Source organism: Pongo abelii, chromosome 16, assembly GCF_028885655.2.
Source record: "Pongo abelii isolate AG06213 chromosome 16, NHGRI_mPonAbe1-v2.0_pri, whole genome shotgun sequence".
In the NCBI taxonomy this organism is placed as follows: domain Eukaryota; kingdom Metazoa; phylum Chordata; class Mammalia; order Primates; family Hominidae; genus Pongo; species Pongo abelii.
Genome location: NC_072001.2, coordinates 54858508 through 54877071, shown reverse-complemented (window position 1 = coordinate 54877071; position 18564 = coordinate 54858508). Strand labels below are relative to the sequence as shown.

Genomic DNA, 18564 nt, shown 5'->3' with positions numbered 1-18564 from the left:
AGAAGGGATTGCTCCTTCCTGTTTGCTTATGGAACTTTCTGGGGGCTTCCTGTTAACTTGCATTTTCTGTGAGAGGACCCACCAACACTTCTTCACCTCAGCAGAGGCAGAGCCTTTCTGCAGCTGCGGAGTCCAGTTTGTAGTTTTGCCAGCACTTGGAGAGCCAACTTCATTTTCTCCCCTGAGAGACATCTGGACCAGTTGGGCAGCAGCTTTTCCTCAGGTATGAGTTAAGCTCCAGGAGGCCCTTTATGTAAGTAAGTTTTTATAATCCCCCCTCGTCCCTATGTTCCCTCAGCCCCACAGGTGGAAGCTGTTCTTTGCATATGCTATCTCTGTGAACCCGTAGAGTTCTTCTTTCAGTAACGTAGTCCACAACTTTAAACTCAATTGCAACTTTAAAATATTCTTTCTGTACAGACAACTGGTGTGTTTTCTGTTTCCTGACTAGAACCTGACTAGGTGGTCAAGGAAACAAATCCTCAAAGATGGAGTTTAGGGGTTGGTGTGGGTTTGAGTGCAGTTCTGAACTCCCCACCAATGAGAAGGGGGATGCTGGTAGCCCATGGTGTCCATTGGTATCACAGTGAGTCAGATTATCTTATTTACTAGAGTAGACTACAAACTGGGGAAAGGAAATACCCAGAATTGGGGGATTACTAGATACTGGCTCAGTTGATGCTCACTCCTAGAACCTAAAACACTCCACTAAATACAAAGTGGAGACTGACAGTGGTCAGGTGATAGATGGAGTTTTAGCCCAAGTTCAACTCACAGTATGCCCTCCAGATTTACTGACCCACCTTGTGGTTGTTTCCCCAGTTCTTAAATATATGATTGGAGTAGATATATTTTGTCAACTGAGAGATTCCCCACATTGTCTTCTGATCTATGAAGCACCATTAAAGTAGAAAGGACCAAGTGGAAGTCCCTGGAACTTATTTTTCTCACCAGGATAATAAAGCAAAAACAACACTGCATGCTTGGGGGAACTGCAAAGATGAATGATACCATCAAAGAGTTGAAAGAAGCAGAGGTGATGTTACCTCTTACATCCCCCATTTATTTATTCATTATTTTATTTTATTTATTTATTTATTTATGAGACAGGGTCTCGCTCCTTATTTACTTATTTTTGAGACGGAGTCTCGCTCCATCGCCAAACCTGGAGTGCAGTGGTGCGATCTCAGCCCACTGCAACTTCCGCCTCCCAGGTTCAAGTCATTCTCCTGGCTCAGCTTCCTGAGTAGCTGGGATTACAGACGCACGGCCACCATGCCTGGCTAGTTTTTTTAATATTTTTGGTAGAGATAGGGTTTCACCATGCTGGCCAAGCTGCTCTAGAACTCCTGACCTCAGGTGATTTGCCTGCCTCAGCCTCCCAAAGTGCTGGGATTACAGGCATGAGCCACCGCACCGGGCCACATCCCTAATTTAGCTCACCTGTATGGCCTATTGGCGGATTGATCTTGGAAATGACTGGTTATCTTACACTGAATCAAATAATGACTATACTAGCAGCTGCTTTTTTTTTTTTTTTTTTGAGACAGTCTCACTCTGTCACCCAGGGTGGGTCACTAGGATTGTGAGAAATATATTAAGCAGAGGAGGACATGTATCCTTCAAAAGCTGTAGGCAAGGCCAGGTGTGGTGGCCCTTTGGGAGGCCGAGGTGGGTGGATCACCTGAAGTCAGGAGTTCAAGACAAGCCTGGGCAAATGCTTTTTTCCCCTCCATATTAATATGTAAGGACAAATATAAACAGTTTGCTTTTACTTTTTAGACCAATGGCACCCCTCATTAGACCAATGGTACCCCTTATTAGACCAATGAAGCCCCTTTGGTCTGAGGCAACAATCTTGCCTCACAGCTACATGGACTTACCTATGATACTTTGCATATGGAGTCTGCAAAAATCGTGACCATCTTTATGTTCCCCATGTCACATTGGTCCACTGCATCGATGACATTATGCTGATGGTATCTGATCTGATGAGTAGGAAATAACTGTACTTTAGATGCCTTAGTAATCAGCGTGCAAACCAGAGAGTGGGAGATAATCCCCATCAAAATTTAGGGGCATGCCACCTCAGTGAAGTTTCTGGGGGACTAATGGTCTGGAGCATGTCTGGATAGCCCCTCCAAAATGAAGGATAAGGTGTTGTACCTTAAACCACCTACCAGTGCAAAAGAATGCTTGGTGGATCTTTCTGGATTTAGGAGCCAACGTACACTTTATTTCATTATGCTACTTTGACCTTTTGCCAAGTAAGGCAGAGATGCTACCTGTTTTAAGTGAGGACCAGAATAAGAGACTATTCTGCAGTAATTCCAGGCTACAGGGCAAACTGCTCTTCCACTTTGGCCTAATAACCCAGCATATCTGATAATGCTCAGTGTGTCTGTGGCAAATATCACTGCTGTCTGAACCCTGTGGTTAGAATCAGCAAGAGAACTGAGTACAGGTCTCTAGGGATTTGAAACATATCCATGTCCTCTTTTGTAGACAGTCCCTTTTTTTTTTTTTTTTTTTTTTTTTTGAGATGGAGTCTTGCTCTATCCCCCAGGCTGGAGTGCAGTGGTGCAATCTCGGCTCACTGCAAGCTCTGCCTCCCGGGTTCACGCCATTCTTCTGCCTCAGCCTGCCGAGTAGCTGGGACTACAGGCGCCCACCACCACGCCCGGCTAATTTTTTTGTATTTTTTTAGTAGAGATGGGGTTTCACCATGTTAGCCAGGATGGTCTCAATCTCCTGACCTTGTGATCCACCCACCTCGGCCTCCCAAAGTGCTGGGATTACAGGTGTGAGCCACCGCACCGGCCTAGACAGGCCCTTTTAACACTTAATCATGGAACATCAAGTAACTACACAGGCTGAGCTTCTCAGAATGAACTGGGCATTTTCTGTCCCAGGAAGCTGTAAGATTGGGCATATGTATGGCAGTCTTTTACCAATCTATCATCTTGGCCCAATGAGGTGAGAAGGCATGAGAAGGTTTCTTGTTTAGGTGGCTCAGGCTCCCTTAATACAGACTCCTACTGAATTGCCTCTTCTGTCTCCTTCTCCAAAAGCAAAAAGCCTGGTTTCAAATATCCTCAATTTATTTACTCATTTGTTTAGTCCCCAGTATGCAAATAATAAAATGACTATGGCTATCTGCTCAGCTCTGGGCCATACACAGTGGCTATGTAGGCCAAGTTCCCATTTAATTTATAGCTCAAAAAACTCTACTCATATTGAGAATTAAAAAGATTCTAGTACTCAGAGTTCAAGAAAGGGGCAGCAACTGCAAATACCTTAAAGAAAACACCCAAGAAACTCCCAACTGAATGAAATACTATGTGCTCATGTGTACTTTGCCAAATGATTTAAGATTTGACACAAATTAGGCTGGGTGTGGTGGCTCACACCTGTAATCCCAGCACTTTGGGAGGCCGAGGAAGGCAGATTACTTGAGGCCAGCAGTTCAGGACCAGCCTGGCCAACATGGTGAAACCCCGTCTCTACTAAAAACACAAAAATTAGCTGGGTGTGATGGCAGGTGCCTGTAATCCCAGCTGCTACGGAGGCTGAGGCGAGAGAATCGCTTGAACCCAGGAGGTGGAGCTTGCAGTGAGCCAAGATCGTGCCACTGCACTCCAGCCTGGGCAACAGAGTGAGACACCATCTCAAAAAAAAAAAAAAAAAAAAAAAAAGATTTGACACAAATGTGGATAAATATGGACAACATAGGCTTCTATAAACATTCTTGCACAGTGCAGATACATTCAGTGTTGGGCTGGTCCTGAGCAGCACTGTTGTCAAATGCTGTTAAGCACTCTTTCTGTTTTGGTTCAGAATTTTGCTCCTTTATTGCTACATATTTCAGCCAGGAGCCCTGGCAGGTGTTGGTTAACAGATATCTTTGTTAGAGAGCCACAATCACAATCAAAGCTACCATCAAATATACTTTGTGACAGCTTGGGGGATTAAAACAAGGGAAAAGAGTCAGCATAACTCCATTGCAAATGTCTTTTTCTTAAACTTTATAAGATTGTACAAATTATGCATCTAGCTATTCACTAACTTACTGACTTGCAATTTCTTTTTTTTTTTTTTTTGAGATGGAGTCTCACTCTGCATCTTGGCTCACTGCAACCTCCACCTCCTGGGTTCAAGCAATTCTCGTGCCTCAGCCTCCTGAGTAGCTGGGATTACAGGCATGTGCCACTACGCCTGCCTAATTTTTGTAAGTTTCGTAAAGATAGGGTTTTGCCATGTTGACCAGCCCGGTCTCAACTCCTGACCTCAGGTGATCCACCCGCTTCAGCCTCCCAGAGTGCTGGGATTACAGGCATGAGCCACCACATCTGGCCATGACTCAGACATTGTAACTAGGAAGATAGCCCTAAGCAATGGTGCTTTTCATGTTCTAGTAATGCACACATTTCGGCCCTGGCTCCTGATACCACAAGTTTCTTTTGTGTACTTAGGCTCACTTATGGATGCATCACTTTTAAAAGCCAGGAATTTAGGAAAGGTTCGTAACATTTTTATAGAACCTTAAGCTCTTTAAAGGGTAAACACTAGTAAAACTTCTCTAAAGAACTGGTCGGGCATGGTGGCTCAAACCTGTAATCCCAGCACTTTGGGAGGCCATGGCGGGTGGATCACTTGAAATCAGTAGTTTGAGATCAGCCTGACCAACATGGTGAAACCCTGTCTCTACTAAAAATTCAAAAATTAGCCGGGCATGGTGGTGTGTGCCTATAGTCCCAGCTACTCGGGAGGCTGAGGCAGAAGAATTGCTTGAACCTGGGAGGCGGAGGTTTCAGTGAGCCGAGATCGCACCATTGTACTTTAGCCTGGTTGACAGAGTGAGACTCTGTCTCAAAAAAAAAAAACAAAAAAAAAAACCCATAAAAACAAATCACTCTCAAACTCAGCACTTACAATAAGCATTTACTATTATCATGCTGATTCTGAGTATCAGGAATTCAGGAATGGCTTTGCTGGGTGTTTCTAACTCAGAGTCTCTTGCAGGCTGCTGTCAAGATGTTGGCTGGCACTACATTATCTAACGGCTTGCCTAGGGCTGAAGGATCTGTTTCCAAGATGGCTCACATGGGTTTTGGCAGGGGCCTTAGTTTTTCACTATATGGACCTCTCCATAGGCAGTTTGAATGTCCTCACAGCATGGCAGGTGGCTTTCCCCAAAGCGAGTGACCTAAGACAGAGCAAGACAGAAAAGCCAGTGTCTTTCATAGCCTCATCTCGAATAGAGGTTGTATTCTATTGATCACATAGATCAATCATGACACACTGTTGGAAGAGACCACACAAGGGCATGGAAACCAGAGGCAGGAATCACTAGGATGGGCAGGAACCTTCAAAGCTGGCTGCCACAGTGATTACCTTTCACCCACCAACTCTGCCTCCTCCTTTCTCCAAAGACACACTAGTTAGTTAAGCTTCTGAGAACCTGGCTTAGCCAGTTTGAGGTTGGTTTAATGGAGATTTGGCTTATGAATCTTTGGACTGTGTTGAAGTGGTGGACCAAGAACTAACTGTGTAAAGAACTTTAGCTGGAAAAATTAATACTGTGCATTTTCCCCCAACACCGAAGATCCTAGTGGGACCATGGATCTGTTTGGAGATATAGACGACATTTCTTCTGAGAGTGATGAGGGCAATCAACCACCTATTCCAGGACAGCTGGTTGTAAGTACAATCACCAATATCAACCAATCCCATTATTCACAGCTAAAAAAGAAAGCTTCAGAGGCTGATGAGTCTGTCTCTCATGTTGAGAGAGGACATGGATAGCTGAACATCTGATGAATAGGTGACTTTCTTAGCTATACTGGGAATTTCTGGATATAAGAAGGCACAGAAGGAACTACTCAGAATAAGGGTGATGCCAAACTTTAGGGGCTAGACTAATATAAAATAATATAAAAATATAATATAATTAATATATAATATAAAAACCTTTGATTTAAAGGTTTTTCTTATTCAAGCCTATGACAAGAAGCATGAGCTATGCTGATATTCTCTGATTTTAATAGTTGCCTAGTATTGATGGGGTGAATAATTTCATACTTCTGTTGCTGAATATATTATGCAAAAAAAGTCAATAAAAGATACTTTTTTCTACTAATGTTGGATAACAGATCTTGTTTTCCTGTGTTTTATTTCTGTTTTGTTTTGTCTTCCTATTTTTTTTTTTTTTGAGACGAAGTCTTAAAGATGACAGGCGTGAGCCATCGCGCCCAGCCTGTTTTGCTTTTTTGTAGGCATGAGGTGAGGTTTTAGGGAGAAGCTTGGAAGAGCTGCTGACTGTTTTATCCCTAAAGTGGAGAGTAAATTTACTTCCTGGCCAGGCGCGGTAGCTCACGCCTATAATCCCAGCACTTTGGGAGGCCAAGGTGGGCACATCACCTGAGGTCAGGAGTTCGAGACCAGCTTGACTAACATGGTGAAACCCCGTCTCTACTAAAAATACAAAAATTAGCCAGGCGTGGTGGCACGGGCCTGTAATCCCAGCTACTCAGGAGGCTGAGGCAGGAGAATCGTTTGAACCTAGGAGATGGAGGTTGCAGCGAGCCAAGATCATGCCACTGCACTCCAGCCTGGGCGACAGAGTGAAAACTCCGTATCAAAAAAAAAAAAAAAAATTTACTTCCTGTCAAACCTGCATCTGCCTAGTGTAGGATGAGTAAAGCTAGCACATTTCTAATGTCTTCAAGCTCTCACATTCTGATACCTTTCTTAGGATGAACATGGAGTGCCTCAGGACCAGCAGGAGGAAGAGCCAATTTCTGAAACCATAATAGAAGAAGAAATTCCCAGTATCAACTCTGATTTAGGAAATGAATTGTATTTTGTTAAACTACCCAAGTTTCTCAGTATAGAACCCAAGTAAGAGGACTGATGAAAATTTTCAAGATATTAAAGAAAATGCATAGAATAAATATTTTTTCTTATTTTCATGAGGTGACTAATCACAAAGATGGGAGATTTCTCATATAACTTTGAAAAAAATAAATCTAGGATGTGCTGTGGTAGAAAAATGAATCACTGGTGAGAGAGAATTTTAATGCTAATAATTTTTCTAGCATTTTGGCACGTTCTTTTACATAAACAGATCACAATGGATGAAGGTGTTTTTCACTAGTATAAAGCTGACAAATCAGAAAATAAGAGTGAGAAAGTCTGCTAGAGAAATCACAAATGTTCTGGCCAGGTGCGGTGGCTCACGCCTGTAATCCCACCACTTTGGGAGGCTGAGGCGGGCAGATCACTTGAGGTCAGAAGTTTGAGACCAGCCTGGGCAAAATGGTGAAACTCCGTCTCTACTAAAAATACAAAAATTAGCCAGGCGTGGTGGTGCATGCCTGTAATCCCAACTACTTGGGAGGCTGAGGCGTGAGAATCTCTTAAATCCAGCAGATGGAGGTTGCAGTGAGCCGAGATTGTGCCACTGCACTCCAGCCTGGGTAACAGAGTGAGACTGTCTAAAAAAAAAAAAAAAAAAAAAAATTACAAATGTTTAATGCAAAAGCCATTGAGAATCTAGAAAAGACAATTATTTTGTACTACAAAATAGTGTCAGTGGGTATGATTCACTAAGGTACATGCATGCAAGCTCTTGTGCTTAACACATTTTCTTAAAAAATAAGGGAAGACCATGTGTTGCCTATACTTTGGAAAACATATTTCATCAAATAACATTTTGAATTGTTAGTTGCATTTGAATTTCATTTCAGGCAATATGTTTTAGAAACAAATTTCAGAAAGCATGCTAATTTGCATACTTCTTTGAAGGTTTACATGAAGTTATTTGTCTACTGTGATTTTTGGAAACACATGAGGGCACATTGTAGGGATGATTAAATATAATATTAATCATATTCCTTACTAAATATGGCTAACATGATGTTAAAAACACAACTTTTAGACCTTTTGATCCTCAGTTTTATGAAGATGAATTTGAAGATGAGAAAGTGCTTGACGAGGAAGACAGAATCAGGTTAAAATTAAAGGTACCATCCCACACTTTATTCCTTTAAGTTTTTCCTTTTATAAAGTAAAGCAGGGATGACAACTTGAGACTTGAGCTTGGGAAATCCTCTTATGTTTCTTGTTCAATAGGTCTTTAGACCTAGGAATTAAACACGTTTTCAGAATATTTTTATGGGAGGAGGTATGTGCCCTTTTTTATCCCTGTAGAATTGTCACTTTCTTCTTTTGGTTGCAGTTATGCTTTTTTTTGACATAAGTAAAGATAAAAATTTTTGAAAATTGTTAGCTACTTCCTTCAGGATAAATGATAATAAGGTATATGGAATTGCCTCCACATTTTACAGTGGGTAGATCCTGGCAATTTCCCACAACAGAAATGTCTCGACTCTTCATGGATATTCAAACTATGCACAAAAGAGACCTTGTCATTAGGTGGTTCCCTCTTGAAGGCCGGGGACGGCAAAGCACTACCAACTGCTTCACAGGCATGTTGTTCTTCCTTAAGGGGGTTTCCTTTAAAACAATTTTTTTTTAAATTTAAAACTTTTGGTTTTTTTTTTGTTTTTTTGAGATGGGCCTCGCTGTTTTGCCCAGAATGGTCTCAAACTCCTGGGCTCAAGTGATCTTCCCACCTCAGCCTCCTGAGTAGCTGGGACTACAGGTGCACACCACCACACCTGGCTACAGGATTTCCTATGAGTTTCTACCAGGGGCCCCAGTGGTATCATTGGGCAGGGGAAATTGTTGTTGTTGTTGTTACTTTCGCGACTTGGAGTTCACCATATGGGTAGAATAAATTTAGACTCAAAAACAGGGCAAACCACCAATCTCATGTTTTAATTTTTTGTTAATTAGTTGTTTATTCTTTTTAAAAAACTGTAATTTCATGCCCAGAGCTTCCCTGTCTCACTAGGTGAATGGGGCACTTTTTAGCCCTTCTTTCATTGGGTTCATCTTCAAGTGGCCCTGCCATAGGCAGAGGTCTCATTTTAAACTCTCTACCTCATGGGGACCCTAAGCCTCATGCTTTCTCCTTTGGAGTTCTTCATGTGTTTTGTTTGATAACACCTCTGGCCTGCGTCTTACTTAGCTCCTGCTTCCACTGCTATGAACTGGAGCTCAGAAAAGATTTAAAGAAAATGTCTGGTTAGTTTAACATCTCTAGGTATTTGTAGCAGGCAGGTTTCAGTTTTGCTGAATCAGTTAGTTTTTGTAAGCTTCTTCTATCCTTACCTATCAAGTCTTTACACATGATTATAAATCACTTGAAGAAAGAAGAACATTTAGTTAGCTAAACTGGTTTAACTAACCAATGCCTCTGGGTTTTTAACCAGGTAGAAAATACTATAAGATGGAGGATACGCCGGGATAAAGAAGGAAATAAAATTAAAGAAAGCAATGCTCGGATGGTCAAGTGGTCAGATAGAAGGTGAGCATAAAATGCCTGAAAAATACTGACATACCAAGAGGGAGGCCTGGGATGAGTGAGGTTTTCTTTGTAGAAACTTCTTTTGGGGTCATTTTCTTTTCTTTTCTTTTTTTTTTTTTTTTGAGACAGAATCTTGCTCTGTCAGGCTGGAGTGCTAGAGTGCAGTGGCGCAATCTTGGCTCACCGCAACCTCTGTCTCCTGGGCTCAAGCAATTATTCTGCCTCAGCCTCATGAGTAGCTGGGATTACAGGCATGTGCCACCATGCCCAGCTAATTTTTGTATTTTCAGTAGAGACGGGGTTTCATCATGTTGGCTATGCTGGCAGTTCCACACTATTTTAAGCAAAGCTCACAGGGCAGAATGGAAGCTGTGGGACTCATTAAATATCCACCCTAATATTTGAACTGTTTCTCATTTCCAGCATGTCCCTGCATTTAGGCAATGAAGTGTTTGATGTGTACAAAGCCCCGCTGCTGGGCAATTACATCCACCTGTTTATAAGAGAAGACACTGGTCTACAGGGACAAGCCGTCTTTAAATCCAAACTTACCTTTAGGTAACTATTCACACCGAGACGATTACTTGCATTTAAGGAGCAACAAAGTAGAGATAGGACAACTCACCCCTGGACCATGGTCTGGTTCTCATACACCTTTTTCAAGTTTACTCTAAGCTGTTGTTTGTCAGGGAGCCAGTTCATCCTATCAGAATTCCCAGGAGAGTGATTATAACCCAGAATGTAGGTATGTTAATCCACATTGATCAGTATACTTGGTAAGAAGCCTGCAGGATTTGTACCTGCAGCTCTGCTGCTCAGCAGGTCCTTTCCCTGGAGTGAAACTGACCTGGGAAACTAGGCCATCATCAGAATGGTGTTGGTGTCTGCCGGCAACAGACCCGGCAGGCTGGGCTCTCCCCTCGCCTGAGGCTGCTGCAGCCTGTGCCTAAGCAGTCAGATACTGGGGCCAGCTAAGCTCACCATTGTGGCCCCTTCTCCATGCCTTCCCTCTGAAGGACACAGTACTGTTGATTAGGAGTAGGGTTTCCTCCAGAGGTGGAGTACTTAAAAGACAAGCGCTCTTTTGGGGGACATGGAAGTTTTCTAAAATCAGATAGGGGTCATGGTTATAAAACTGTTTAGTTGTATATTTAAATGAATGGATGTTATAGTATGTAAATCATATTCAGTAAATCTGTTGGTCTTTTTATAGACTATAAATAGGGACAGCTCTGAGGTTATGTAATCTTGAGGAAGGTTTGCAATCGCACTAATTTCCAGCTTCCTTATCTATAAAATGGCAATAACATCTACTGCACACAGATGTTGTACCAATGAATTCAAATAACACACAGAACATCACACAGAGACCTGGCACAAGTGGTGAGTGGTGCTCAATCCAGTCTCTTAATCATCTCTCCTAGAATAGCATCCTAAAAGACGCGTGGTTCTGAGCTTGCTTTTTTTCACTGTCCCCTGTACTCCACACTGCGATAATATTTGACTGCCTGGCACCATCTCATTCTGGACGTCCCATCTCTCTGTAGCCATGCTCTCTCTTCCAGAGGCTCCCCTAAGGATCATTCTCCTTCCCTCTGATAGACGTAATTAAAAGCTGCCTTCCTGTAGTCAGGAAGACATTTCTTTCCGCCCCAGGACTCCTGGTCTAGCTGTATTATCCCCCTGGGCTGTTATAAGGCCCCTGCTGCTACTGTGACCTGCCTCCTTGCTTTGACTTCCAACTTTTTCCAGATGGAGAAACTCATTGTTAGTTCTCTAATTGTCCCTTCTGGCATCTGCATCTCTCTCTGGAAACTGAGATTTCATATTCCTTCTCTTCTCTCTCTGACTGCAATCGGGGATATTCTTTGTAAAAGACTTGGACGTTGCCACCTGCCTCTCTTCACTTCCACTGCATTCCCACTTTAGCCCAGTCAGCTTTCCCCAGGAGGTGGGGCAGAGGGAGGAGCTTCTCAGGAGGCTGGAGAAGGAAGAATTGTGATCCTGCCTCCTCTATCTGCTGAGTGTGAGGTCCTTGTCCCCGGGTGTTTTTGCTATCGGTATGCTTGCCTCCAAATGTTCTTAGTAACCAGTGAGACATTTTTGTCCACTTCCTGGCAGACCTCACTCTAGAGACAGTGCCACATACAGAAAGATGACCCTGCCACTTGCTAATAGAAGTTCAAAGACACAGAAAATTAGAATCTTACCAATGGCGGGTCGTGATCCAGAAGGCCAACACATGGAAGTGATGAAGAAGGTATGTTTGCTAAGCTTTATCCTGGGACATTTGGGGTAGTAAGACCTATGTTTTCCAGAACATTAATTCACCATTTCTTATTGCCACTGCTGTTTTATTTCTTGCAGTTATCAGGGAACCAGCTTAACCTTCTAAGTGTGTAGTTAACCACAGTAATTTCAATGGCTGCTGGTAAGACTACCAAACAAAGGACTCTGAAATCTAGAAAACTGTTGATTTAAAAAAATGTAACCTTTCACAAACATACATTGTGAACCCCAATGTGTGAAATGCCAGGCAGATTTAAAAAAATGAAGTCTACCTTGTGGCTCAAGAATTGTCCCCTAGTAAGGCCTCCCCATTTTGTCATTGGAGCTATGGGGAGCTCTGGGTTGAGGGGTCAGGACAGGAATATCTGGGAGCCATGGGAGTTTGGTGGAGCCTGGGCAGGTCAGGTGGTTGCGGCTCAGGGATGAACAGAAACAGCCTCTGCTGCTCCAGGAGGTCAATTTGGGTGGGTCGCTTCTCTCTGGGCTGAGTGGCAGCACAGAACAGCAGCACAGCTCTGGAGGACAGGCCTGTGCCAATGCCAATTGAGCCGGTTGGTGTCAGGGCACCCTTCTGCTTTTGAGACTGAGTCTCGCTCTGTTGCCCAGGCTGGACTACAGCGGCATAATCCTGGCTCACTGCAACCTCTGCCTCCCAAGTTCAAGTGATTCTCCTGCCTCAGCCACCCGAGTCGCTGAGGACTACAGGCGTGCGCCACCACCTCCGTCTAATTTTTTGCATTTTTTGGTGGAGACGGGGTTTTGCTATGTTGCCCAGGCTGGTCTCGAACTCCTGACCTCAAGTGATCTGCCCGCCTTGGCCTCCCAGAGTGCTGGGATTACAGGCGTGAGCCACCACACCTGGCCCCTTCTGCCTCTTCACCCTTGCATTGCCTTCACACCTGCAAACCAAAGGATCCATGTGGAGTAACAGAGGTGTGATGGGGAAGATGGTACCCCAAAGACACATGGGACAGCTGTTATCCTGGACTAGGCATTATGTGTTCTTTATGGTAAAAGTAGATGCAAGAGGGCACAAGTTTCTGTTTTAGGCTGAAGAGGTTATTTGCTTTTTTACAGAAAGAAGAACGCTTGAGGGCTTCCACTCATCGGGAGTCTCAGGCAATCCATCTGTGGGAGAAGCGCTACCAGGAGGGGCCAAGTGTCTCCTACCAGGATCCTGGCAGTGACAGTGCAGAGGAGGAAGGCAAGGACACCTTCAGCCTGGCTGCTATTAAAAACTATTATCAAGGTGAACTCCAAGGTGAGTCAGGTATGGAGATCACATTTCATCATTTCAGGGTGGCAGTGCCTGCTTTTGCTCTGGCGAGCTTTTACTCCTTCTTCTACTATTTACTGAGGACAAAAGTATGAAGGCCTTTTGCTTTTTGTTTTTCTTAGGGCTACTCTCCCACAGAAAAGATTAGCTGTGAAAATATGGCATCTGGCCGGGCACAGTGGCTCATGCCTGTAATCCCAGCACTTTGGGAGGCCGAGGCAGGCGGATCACCTGAGGTCAGGAGCTCAAGACCAGCCTGGCCAACATGGTGAAACCCCGTCTCTACTAAAAACACAAAAAGTAGCCAGGCATGGTGGTGGACCCCTGTAATTCCAGCTACTCGGGAGGCTGAGACAGGACAATCGCTTGTACCCAGGAGGTGGAGGTTGCAGTGGGCCAAGGTTGCACCACTGCACTCTAACCTGGGCAACAAGAGCAAACTTCGTCTCAAAAAAAAAAAAAAGAAAGAAAAAGGAAAACATGGCATCCTCCAAATAAAATCAATTAAACAATTTATGTTCTTGTCGAGGGAAATGTATATAAGGCAGTTCCTCTGCTTGTATAATTAAAGACCCAATATTTAAGCTTCACAGTTCTTAAAACTGATGTGTGCGTATTTAAAAGTGATCAAATAACCTGAGAACAAAATCTCTCAAATCTAGTCACTTCAGCATGTCTGAAGGTTCTATGTACCTTCCCACTGAAACTTTTAAAGAAAGTTGACTCCTTCAGGAAAAATGTACAGTGGGAAGTAACAATATTTGGCAGAAGAAACATTGAGGAATAAACCATCTTTGAAGGTGAATCCCACGTCTAAAATTCCTTTGCTTTCAGAGGAACAAGCCAGCTTCTATTCCTCAGACACTGATCAGGGGTCAGAAGATAAGATTCAAAGATTAGTGAGAGCAAAAAAACTCAGTAATGATGAAGTAAGACCAAATGTTTTCAATTCTGAGTTTACCCTGTACTCAGGAGCCAACTGCTGGGAACAGAGCTCACAGACCAGGCATGCACAAATTAGCTGTCTACACACTTGACTGAAATCCAGTGAGATAAATGCAGCAGTAGGACTAGGAGTGGCCCAAAGGTCTGATACCTGTACTCGGGTGGGTCTTGGAAGGCTGCATGGAGGAGGAAGTCTCTGCTGGGTATTGAAGAATGAGCAGAAGCTTGCAAGCACACAGGCCAGGTTAGGCACTCTAGGAAGATGGAAAGGCCTATAAAGAAAGGTGCAGGGCCTGAGATATCAAGTCTCGGCTACAGAACTACAAATTGCTTCATGTGGGTAGAGCAAGGGGTGGTCTACCATGTTCATTGTGGGAAACTGGGTGTCTTTTAAAATTTATTTATTTTTTTTGAGATGGAGTCTCACTCTGTTGCCCAGGGTGGAGTACAGTGGCACAATCTCGGCTCACTGCAACCTCCACCTTCCAGGTTCATGTGATTCTCCTGCCTCAGCCTCCCAAGTAGCTGGGATTACAGGCACCTGCCACCAAGGCTGGCTAATTTTGGTATTTTTTAATAGCAATGGGGTTTCACCATGTTGGCCGGGCTGGTCTCGAACTCCTGACCTCAAGTGATCCTCCCGCTTCAGCCTCCCAAAGTACTGGGATTACAGGCATGAGACACCACCACGCCCAGCCTTTTATTTTATTTTATTTTTAAGACAGGGTCTTGCTCTGTTGCCCAGGCTGGAATGCAGTGGCATGATCATGGCTCACTGCAGCCTCGATCTCATGGGTTCAAGTGATCCTCCTGCCAAAGCCTTCTGAGTAGCTGTAACGACAGGCGTGCACCACCATGGTTGGCTAATTTTTAAAATGGTTTGTAGAGATAGGGGTCTCACTATGTTGCTCAGGCTGGTCTCGAACTCCTGGCCTCTAGCAATCCTTCCACCTTGGAGTCCCAAAGTGCTGTGATTACAGGCGTGAGCTATGGTGCCTGGCTTAAAACTGGGTGTCTTTATTTCAATGTAATAGTTGAGGGGTTATCTCATTTTGTGTAAAAATATTTTCCTTTAATTGTTTTCTTTTCCTTTTATAAGATCACAGGTACAAATAAATTTTACGTTATTTATTTATTTATTTATTTATTTATTTTATTTTATTTTATTTTATTTTGAGACAGTCTTGCTATGTTGCCCAGGCTAGAGTCAGTGGCACAGTCTTGGCTCACTGCAACCTCCACCTTCCAGGTTCAAGCAATTCTTGTGCCTCAACCACTTGAGTAACTGAAATGACAGGCATGCACCGCCATGCCTGGCTAATTTTTTTTTTTTTTTGTATCTTTAGTAGAGATGGGGTTTTGCCATGTTGGCCAGGCTGGTCTCGAACTCCTGGACCTCAAGTGATCTGCCTGTCTCGGCCTCCCAAAGTATGGGGATTACAGGCATGAGCCACCGTGGCTGGCCTTAAGTATTAATTATATAAGAGAACCACTATGGTATTGCCCATTGGCCATATTAATTCATTCAGTGTTTTCTGAACACATGCTGTGTTCTAGGTTCTGGAGTTACAGACAGGAAAAACACTGCAGTGACAACATTGGTCACTGTGTGTTATTTTTTCCTCTCTCTACACAACACACAGTTGTCCCCCAGTATCCATGGTAGATTGGTTCCAGGACTCAGAGGATACCAAAATCCACAAGTGCTCAAATTGCTTATATAAGATAGTTTAACATTTGCATATAAGCTATGCTTTAAATCATCCGTAGGCTGGGTGCCTTGGGAGCCCAGCATTTTGGGAGGCTGAGGAGGGCGGATCGTTTGCGCCCAGCCTGAGACCAAGATTAGACCCCCATCTCTACAACAAAAAAAATAAAATAAAATAAATAAAAAATCAGCTGAGCACAGGTAGTCCCAGCTACTTAGGAAGCTTAGCCAGGAGGATCAGTGGAACCCAGGAGTTCGAGGCTGCGGTGAGCCGTAATCATGCCACTGCATTCCAGCATGGACAACAGAGCAAGACCCTGTCTGAAAACAAAAAAAACTCTAGATTACTTATAATACAATATAAATGCTATGTAGGCCGGGTGCAGTGGTTCATGCCTGTAATCCCAGCACTTTGGGAGGCTGAGGTGGGCGGATCACCTGAGGTCAGGAGTTCGAGACCAGCCTGGCCAACATGGTGAAAACCCATCTCTACTAAAAATACAAAAATTAGCCGGGCATGGTGGTGCATGCCTAGAATCCCAGCTATTTGGGAGGCTGAGGCAGGAGAACTGCTTGAACCCAGGACATGGAGGTTGCAGTAAGCCGAGGTTGCAATGAGCTGAGATCGCGCCACTGCACTCCAATCTGGGAAATGAGCAAAACTCTGTCTCAAAAAAAAAAAAAAAAAAAAGTAAGTGTCTCTTCAGCCCTGACCACTGCCCAGGGGAAACCTAGGTTCAGTTGCCTGATCTAGACAGTGTCTGTGGGGACACACATTGGCTACCAAGGGTGGAGAAACTGAGCTCTAACGTGAAGGGCTGGCTCCCTCACTGTCAGGTCAGAACCATTTTAGATAAAATTTCCAGAAACATTTTATATTGAATTTTATGTCTTACCTCTCATATTTATTCAGGTAAACCTTCCAGAAAGAGGAAAGCAGAGCATGAAGAGGAAGAAGATGATATAAAGCCCTAAAATGTGCACTCATTGTATTCAATAGTTTGTTTTAAAACAATTATGAAATGACTTGTATTAATTGAAATTGAGTTGCTTTTGCATAATCCTAGTTGTGAATAAAAAGTTTTCAAAAGCAAGTCCACGACGTTAGAAAATCCATTTTTTCCCAAAGAGGAGGATTTTGTTAACTGTTTACTGTGGGTGGATCTTAGGTTTTAGTGCATTCCTGTTGTTAAGTTTGGCTTAGTTGTGGCCTCCTCCAGGATGTCCTCTGGCCTGCCTAGCTGGGTTTGGGGCCTTTCTGTGCTCTGTAGTCCCCTTAGTATGGCATTAATTCCATTTCCCATATGGCACTGTGCTCTTGGAAGAGCAGGTACAGCAGGGAGAGCTCACTGGATACCTGGTACTTAACTAGAGCTGTGTGGGCCTGACCACTTCTAATCCTTAGGGCAGGTGCTGTTATACCCCTTTTACAGATGTGGAAGCTGAGGTTTAAAGAGCTTAAGACCTCTGTACGAAGCTTTTACTTAAGTAAACAAGTAAGCTTTTCTGAGACAAGGGTTAGGATCTTCCATGCACAGTGATCACAATGCTGGGCTAATACTTTAGTGACCTTATGGAGACAGATACCCAAAATACCTACCTGAGATAAACAGACACCATTAGGTTTAGGGAAAAGGGCAATGGGAAACAAGATACCGGACCTGATTTCTAGTTTTGTGATTGCTACAATAGCTGGAATATAACAGAACCTAAAAACTATTTACTGAATGAACAAACAAATGCTGTTATGTTGGGCAGTCCCTTCTCTGACATCAGTTTCTTGAACTAGGTGGGCTTTAGATTTGACCACACAAATCCTTCAATTCAATGTTTATATTTCTCTACCTCTGAGAGTTGGATACTAGATAAATATTTTAAAATGTTTTGTTAAGTAGAAATGATCAAAGGGAAAAAAAATAGCCCATTTCACCATGCCGCAAACCCCATTTTACAATTCTATTTCCTTCCCTTTTATACTTTTACAGCATAATTTCGTGCTTGTATATTAAACACATTCATAATTAGCACTAGCTTCTAAAGGAGAATTGAGAGACTCATTGAGAATAATGAAGGGTACTAGCACAAGTTAATTGTAACATCAGGTATTCTTTCTAAGGGGCTGGCCTTGAGGATCTGGTATGTCTGTGAACAGGACAGAAGCTGGGGGACTGGGTTGGGATCTACAAGCCCTCAACTTTTGCAGACCATGCAGGAAAGCTTAGAGTTGAAGGAAAAAAATGTTTGGAAATTTTGGACTCACAAATTTTCAAGCCACTCCCACTATTTGGTACCTATAAGAGCAGTGGTAGCACCAGGCTGAGCATTTTTAGTTGGACTGCTTTGGAGGACATGGTGAAGGCGCTGTTGCCTCACAGCCAGTCCCTGGCACTCAAGTCCTCTTGAACTCAGGGGAGCAGCTCACAACTCAAGCACCTGAGTCTCCCTGACTCACCAAAGGGAATATGCATTGAGGCTTCCTGTACTCAACAGCCATTCTTAGAAGGCAGAATGACATTGAAGATTCCAAGTCAATTTCTTTATTCCCCTAAGTTAGGAAAACTCTGAAAACTTTAAATTATTTAACCTTTATCCTTAAGTTTCCTCAAACCCATTACACGTTTCCCTGGTTTTCTCTTTTTTTTTGAGACGGAGTCTCACCCTGTCACCTAGGCTGGAGTACAGTGGTGCGATCTCAGCTCACTGCAACCTCTGCCTCCTGGGCTCAAGCGATTCTCCTGTCTCAGCCTCCTGAATAGCTGGAATTATGGACACCCGCCAATGCACCTAATTTTTGTAGTTTTAGTAGAGATGGGGTTTCGCCATGTTGGCCAGGCTGGTCTTGAACTCCTGACCTCAGGTGATCCACCCACCTTGGCCTCCCAAACTGTTGGAATTACAGGCGTGAGCCTCTGC

General features: G+C 43.5%; 2 protein-coding genes and 1 long non-coding RNA gene across 6 annotated transcripts in view; 2 read left to right on the top strand and 1 right to left on the bottom strand.

The window, feature by feature from the left end:
• LEO1 (LEO1 homolog, Paf1/RNA polymerase II complex component) overlaps positions 1 to 213 on the top strand; it is a 40942-nt gene extending 40729 nt beyond the window's left edge. The window contains exon 12 of the mRNA XM_063716076.1: positions 102 to 213. Coding sequence (XP_063572146.1) covers positions 102 to 143 — 42 coding nt within the window. The 3' untranslated portion in view covers positions 144 to 213. The remainder of the gene's footprint in view (positions 1 to 101) is intronic.
• LOC129050112 (uncharacterized) overlaps positions 1 to 2517 on the bottom strand; it is a 12725-nt gene extending 10208 nt beyond the window's left edge. The window contains exon 1 of the long non-coding RNA XR_008513590.1: positions 1884 to 2517. This is a non-coding gene — a long non-coding RNA (uncharacterized LOC129050112). The remainder of the gene's footprint in view (positions 1 to 1883) is intronic.
• LOC100938952 (RNA polymerase-associated protein LEO1-like) lies at positions 163 to 18564 on the top strand. 4 transcript variants are annotated; one of them, XM_063716155.1, is made up of 9 exons: positions 2545 to 4228; positions 5606 to 5700; positions 6755 to 6900; positions 7940 to 8024; positions 9339 to 9433; positions 9857 to 9991; positions 11555 to 11693; positions 12800 to 12983; positions 16565 to 18564. In XM_063716155.1, the coding sequence occupies exons 2-9, from the start codon at positions 5620 to 5622 to the stop codon at positions 16624 to 16626; spliced, it is 927 nt and encodes a 308-aa protein (XP_063572225.1). In that variant the 5' UTR covers positions 2545 to 4228; positions 5606 to 5619; the 3' UTR covers positions 16627 to 18564. The 4 variants fall into 4 exon arrangements, with proteins under 4 accessions (XP_024088183.2, XP_054387460.1, XP_063572225.1 ...); XM_024232415.3 differs by lacking the exons at positions 2545 to 4228; positions 16565 to 18564 and adding an exon at positions 163 to 253 and having other exon boundaries at positions 12800 to 14525; XM_054531485.2 differs by lacking the exons at positions 2545 to 4228; positions 16565 to 18564 and adding an exon at positions 260 to 1036 and having other exon boundaries at positions 12800 to 14525.

Excerpts from the sequence above, each read along its gene's own strand:
- LOC100938952 (XM_024232415.3), top strand. The coding sequence starts at position 5,620 with ATGGATCTGTTTGGAGATATAGACGACATTTCTTCTGAGAGTGATGAG. Across the intron at positions 8,025-9,338 it reads GAATCAGGTTAAAATTAAAG|GTAGAAAATACTATAAGATG; the intron begins GTACCATCCCAC and ends GTTTTTAACCAG. Across the intron at positions 9,434-9,856 it reads GTCAAGTGGTCAGATAGAAG|CATGTCCCTGCATTTAGGCA; the intron begins GTGAGCATAAAA and ends TCTCATTTCCAG.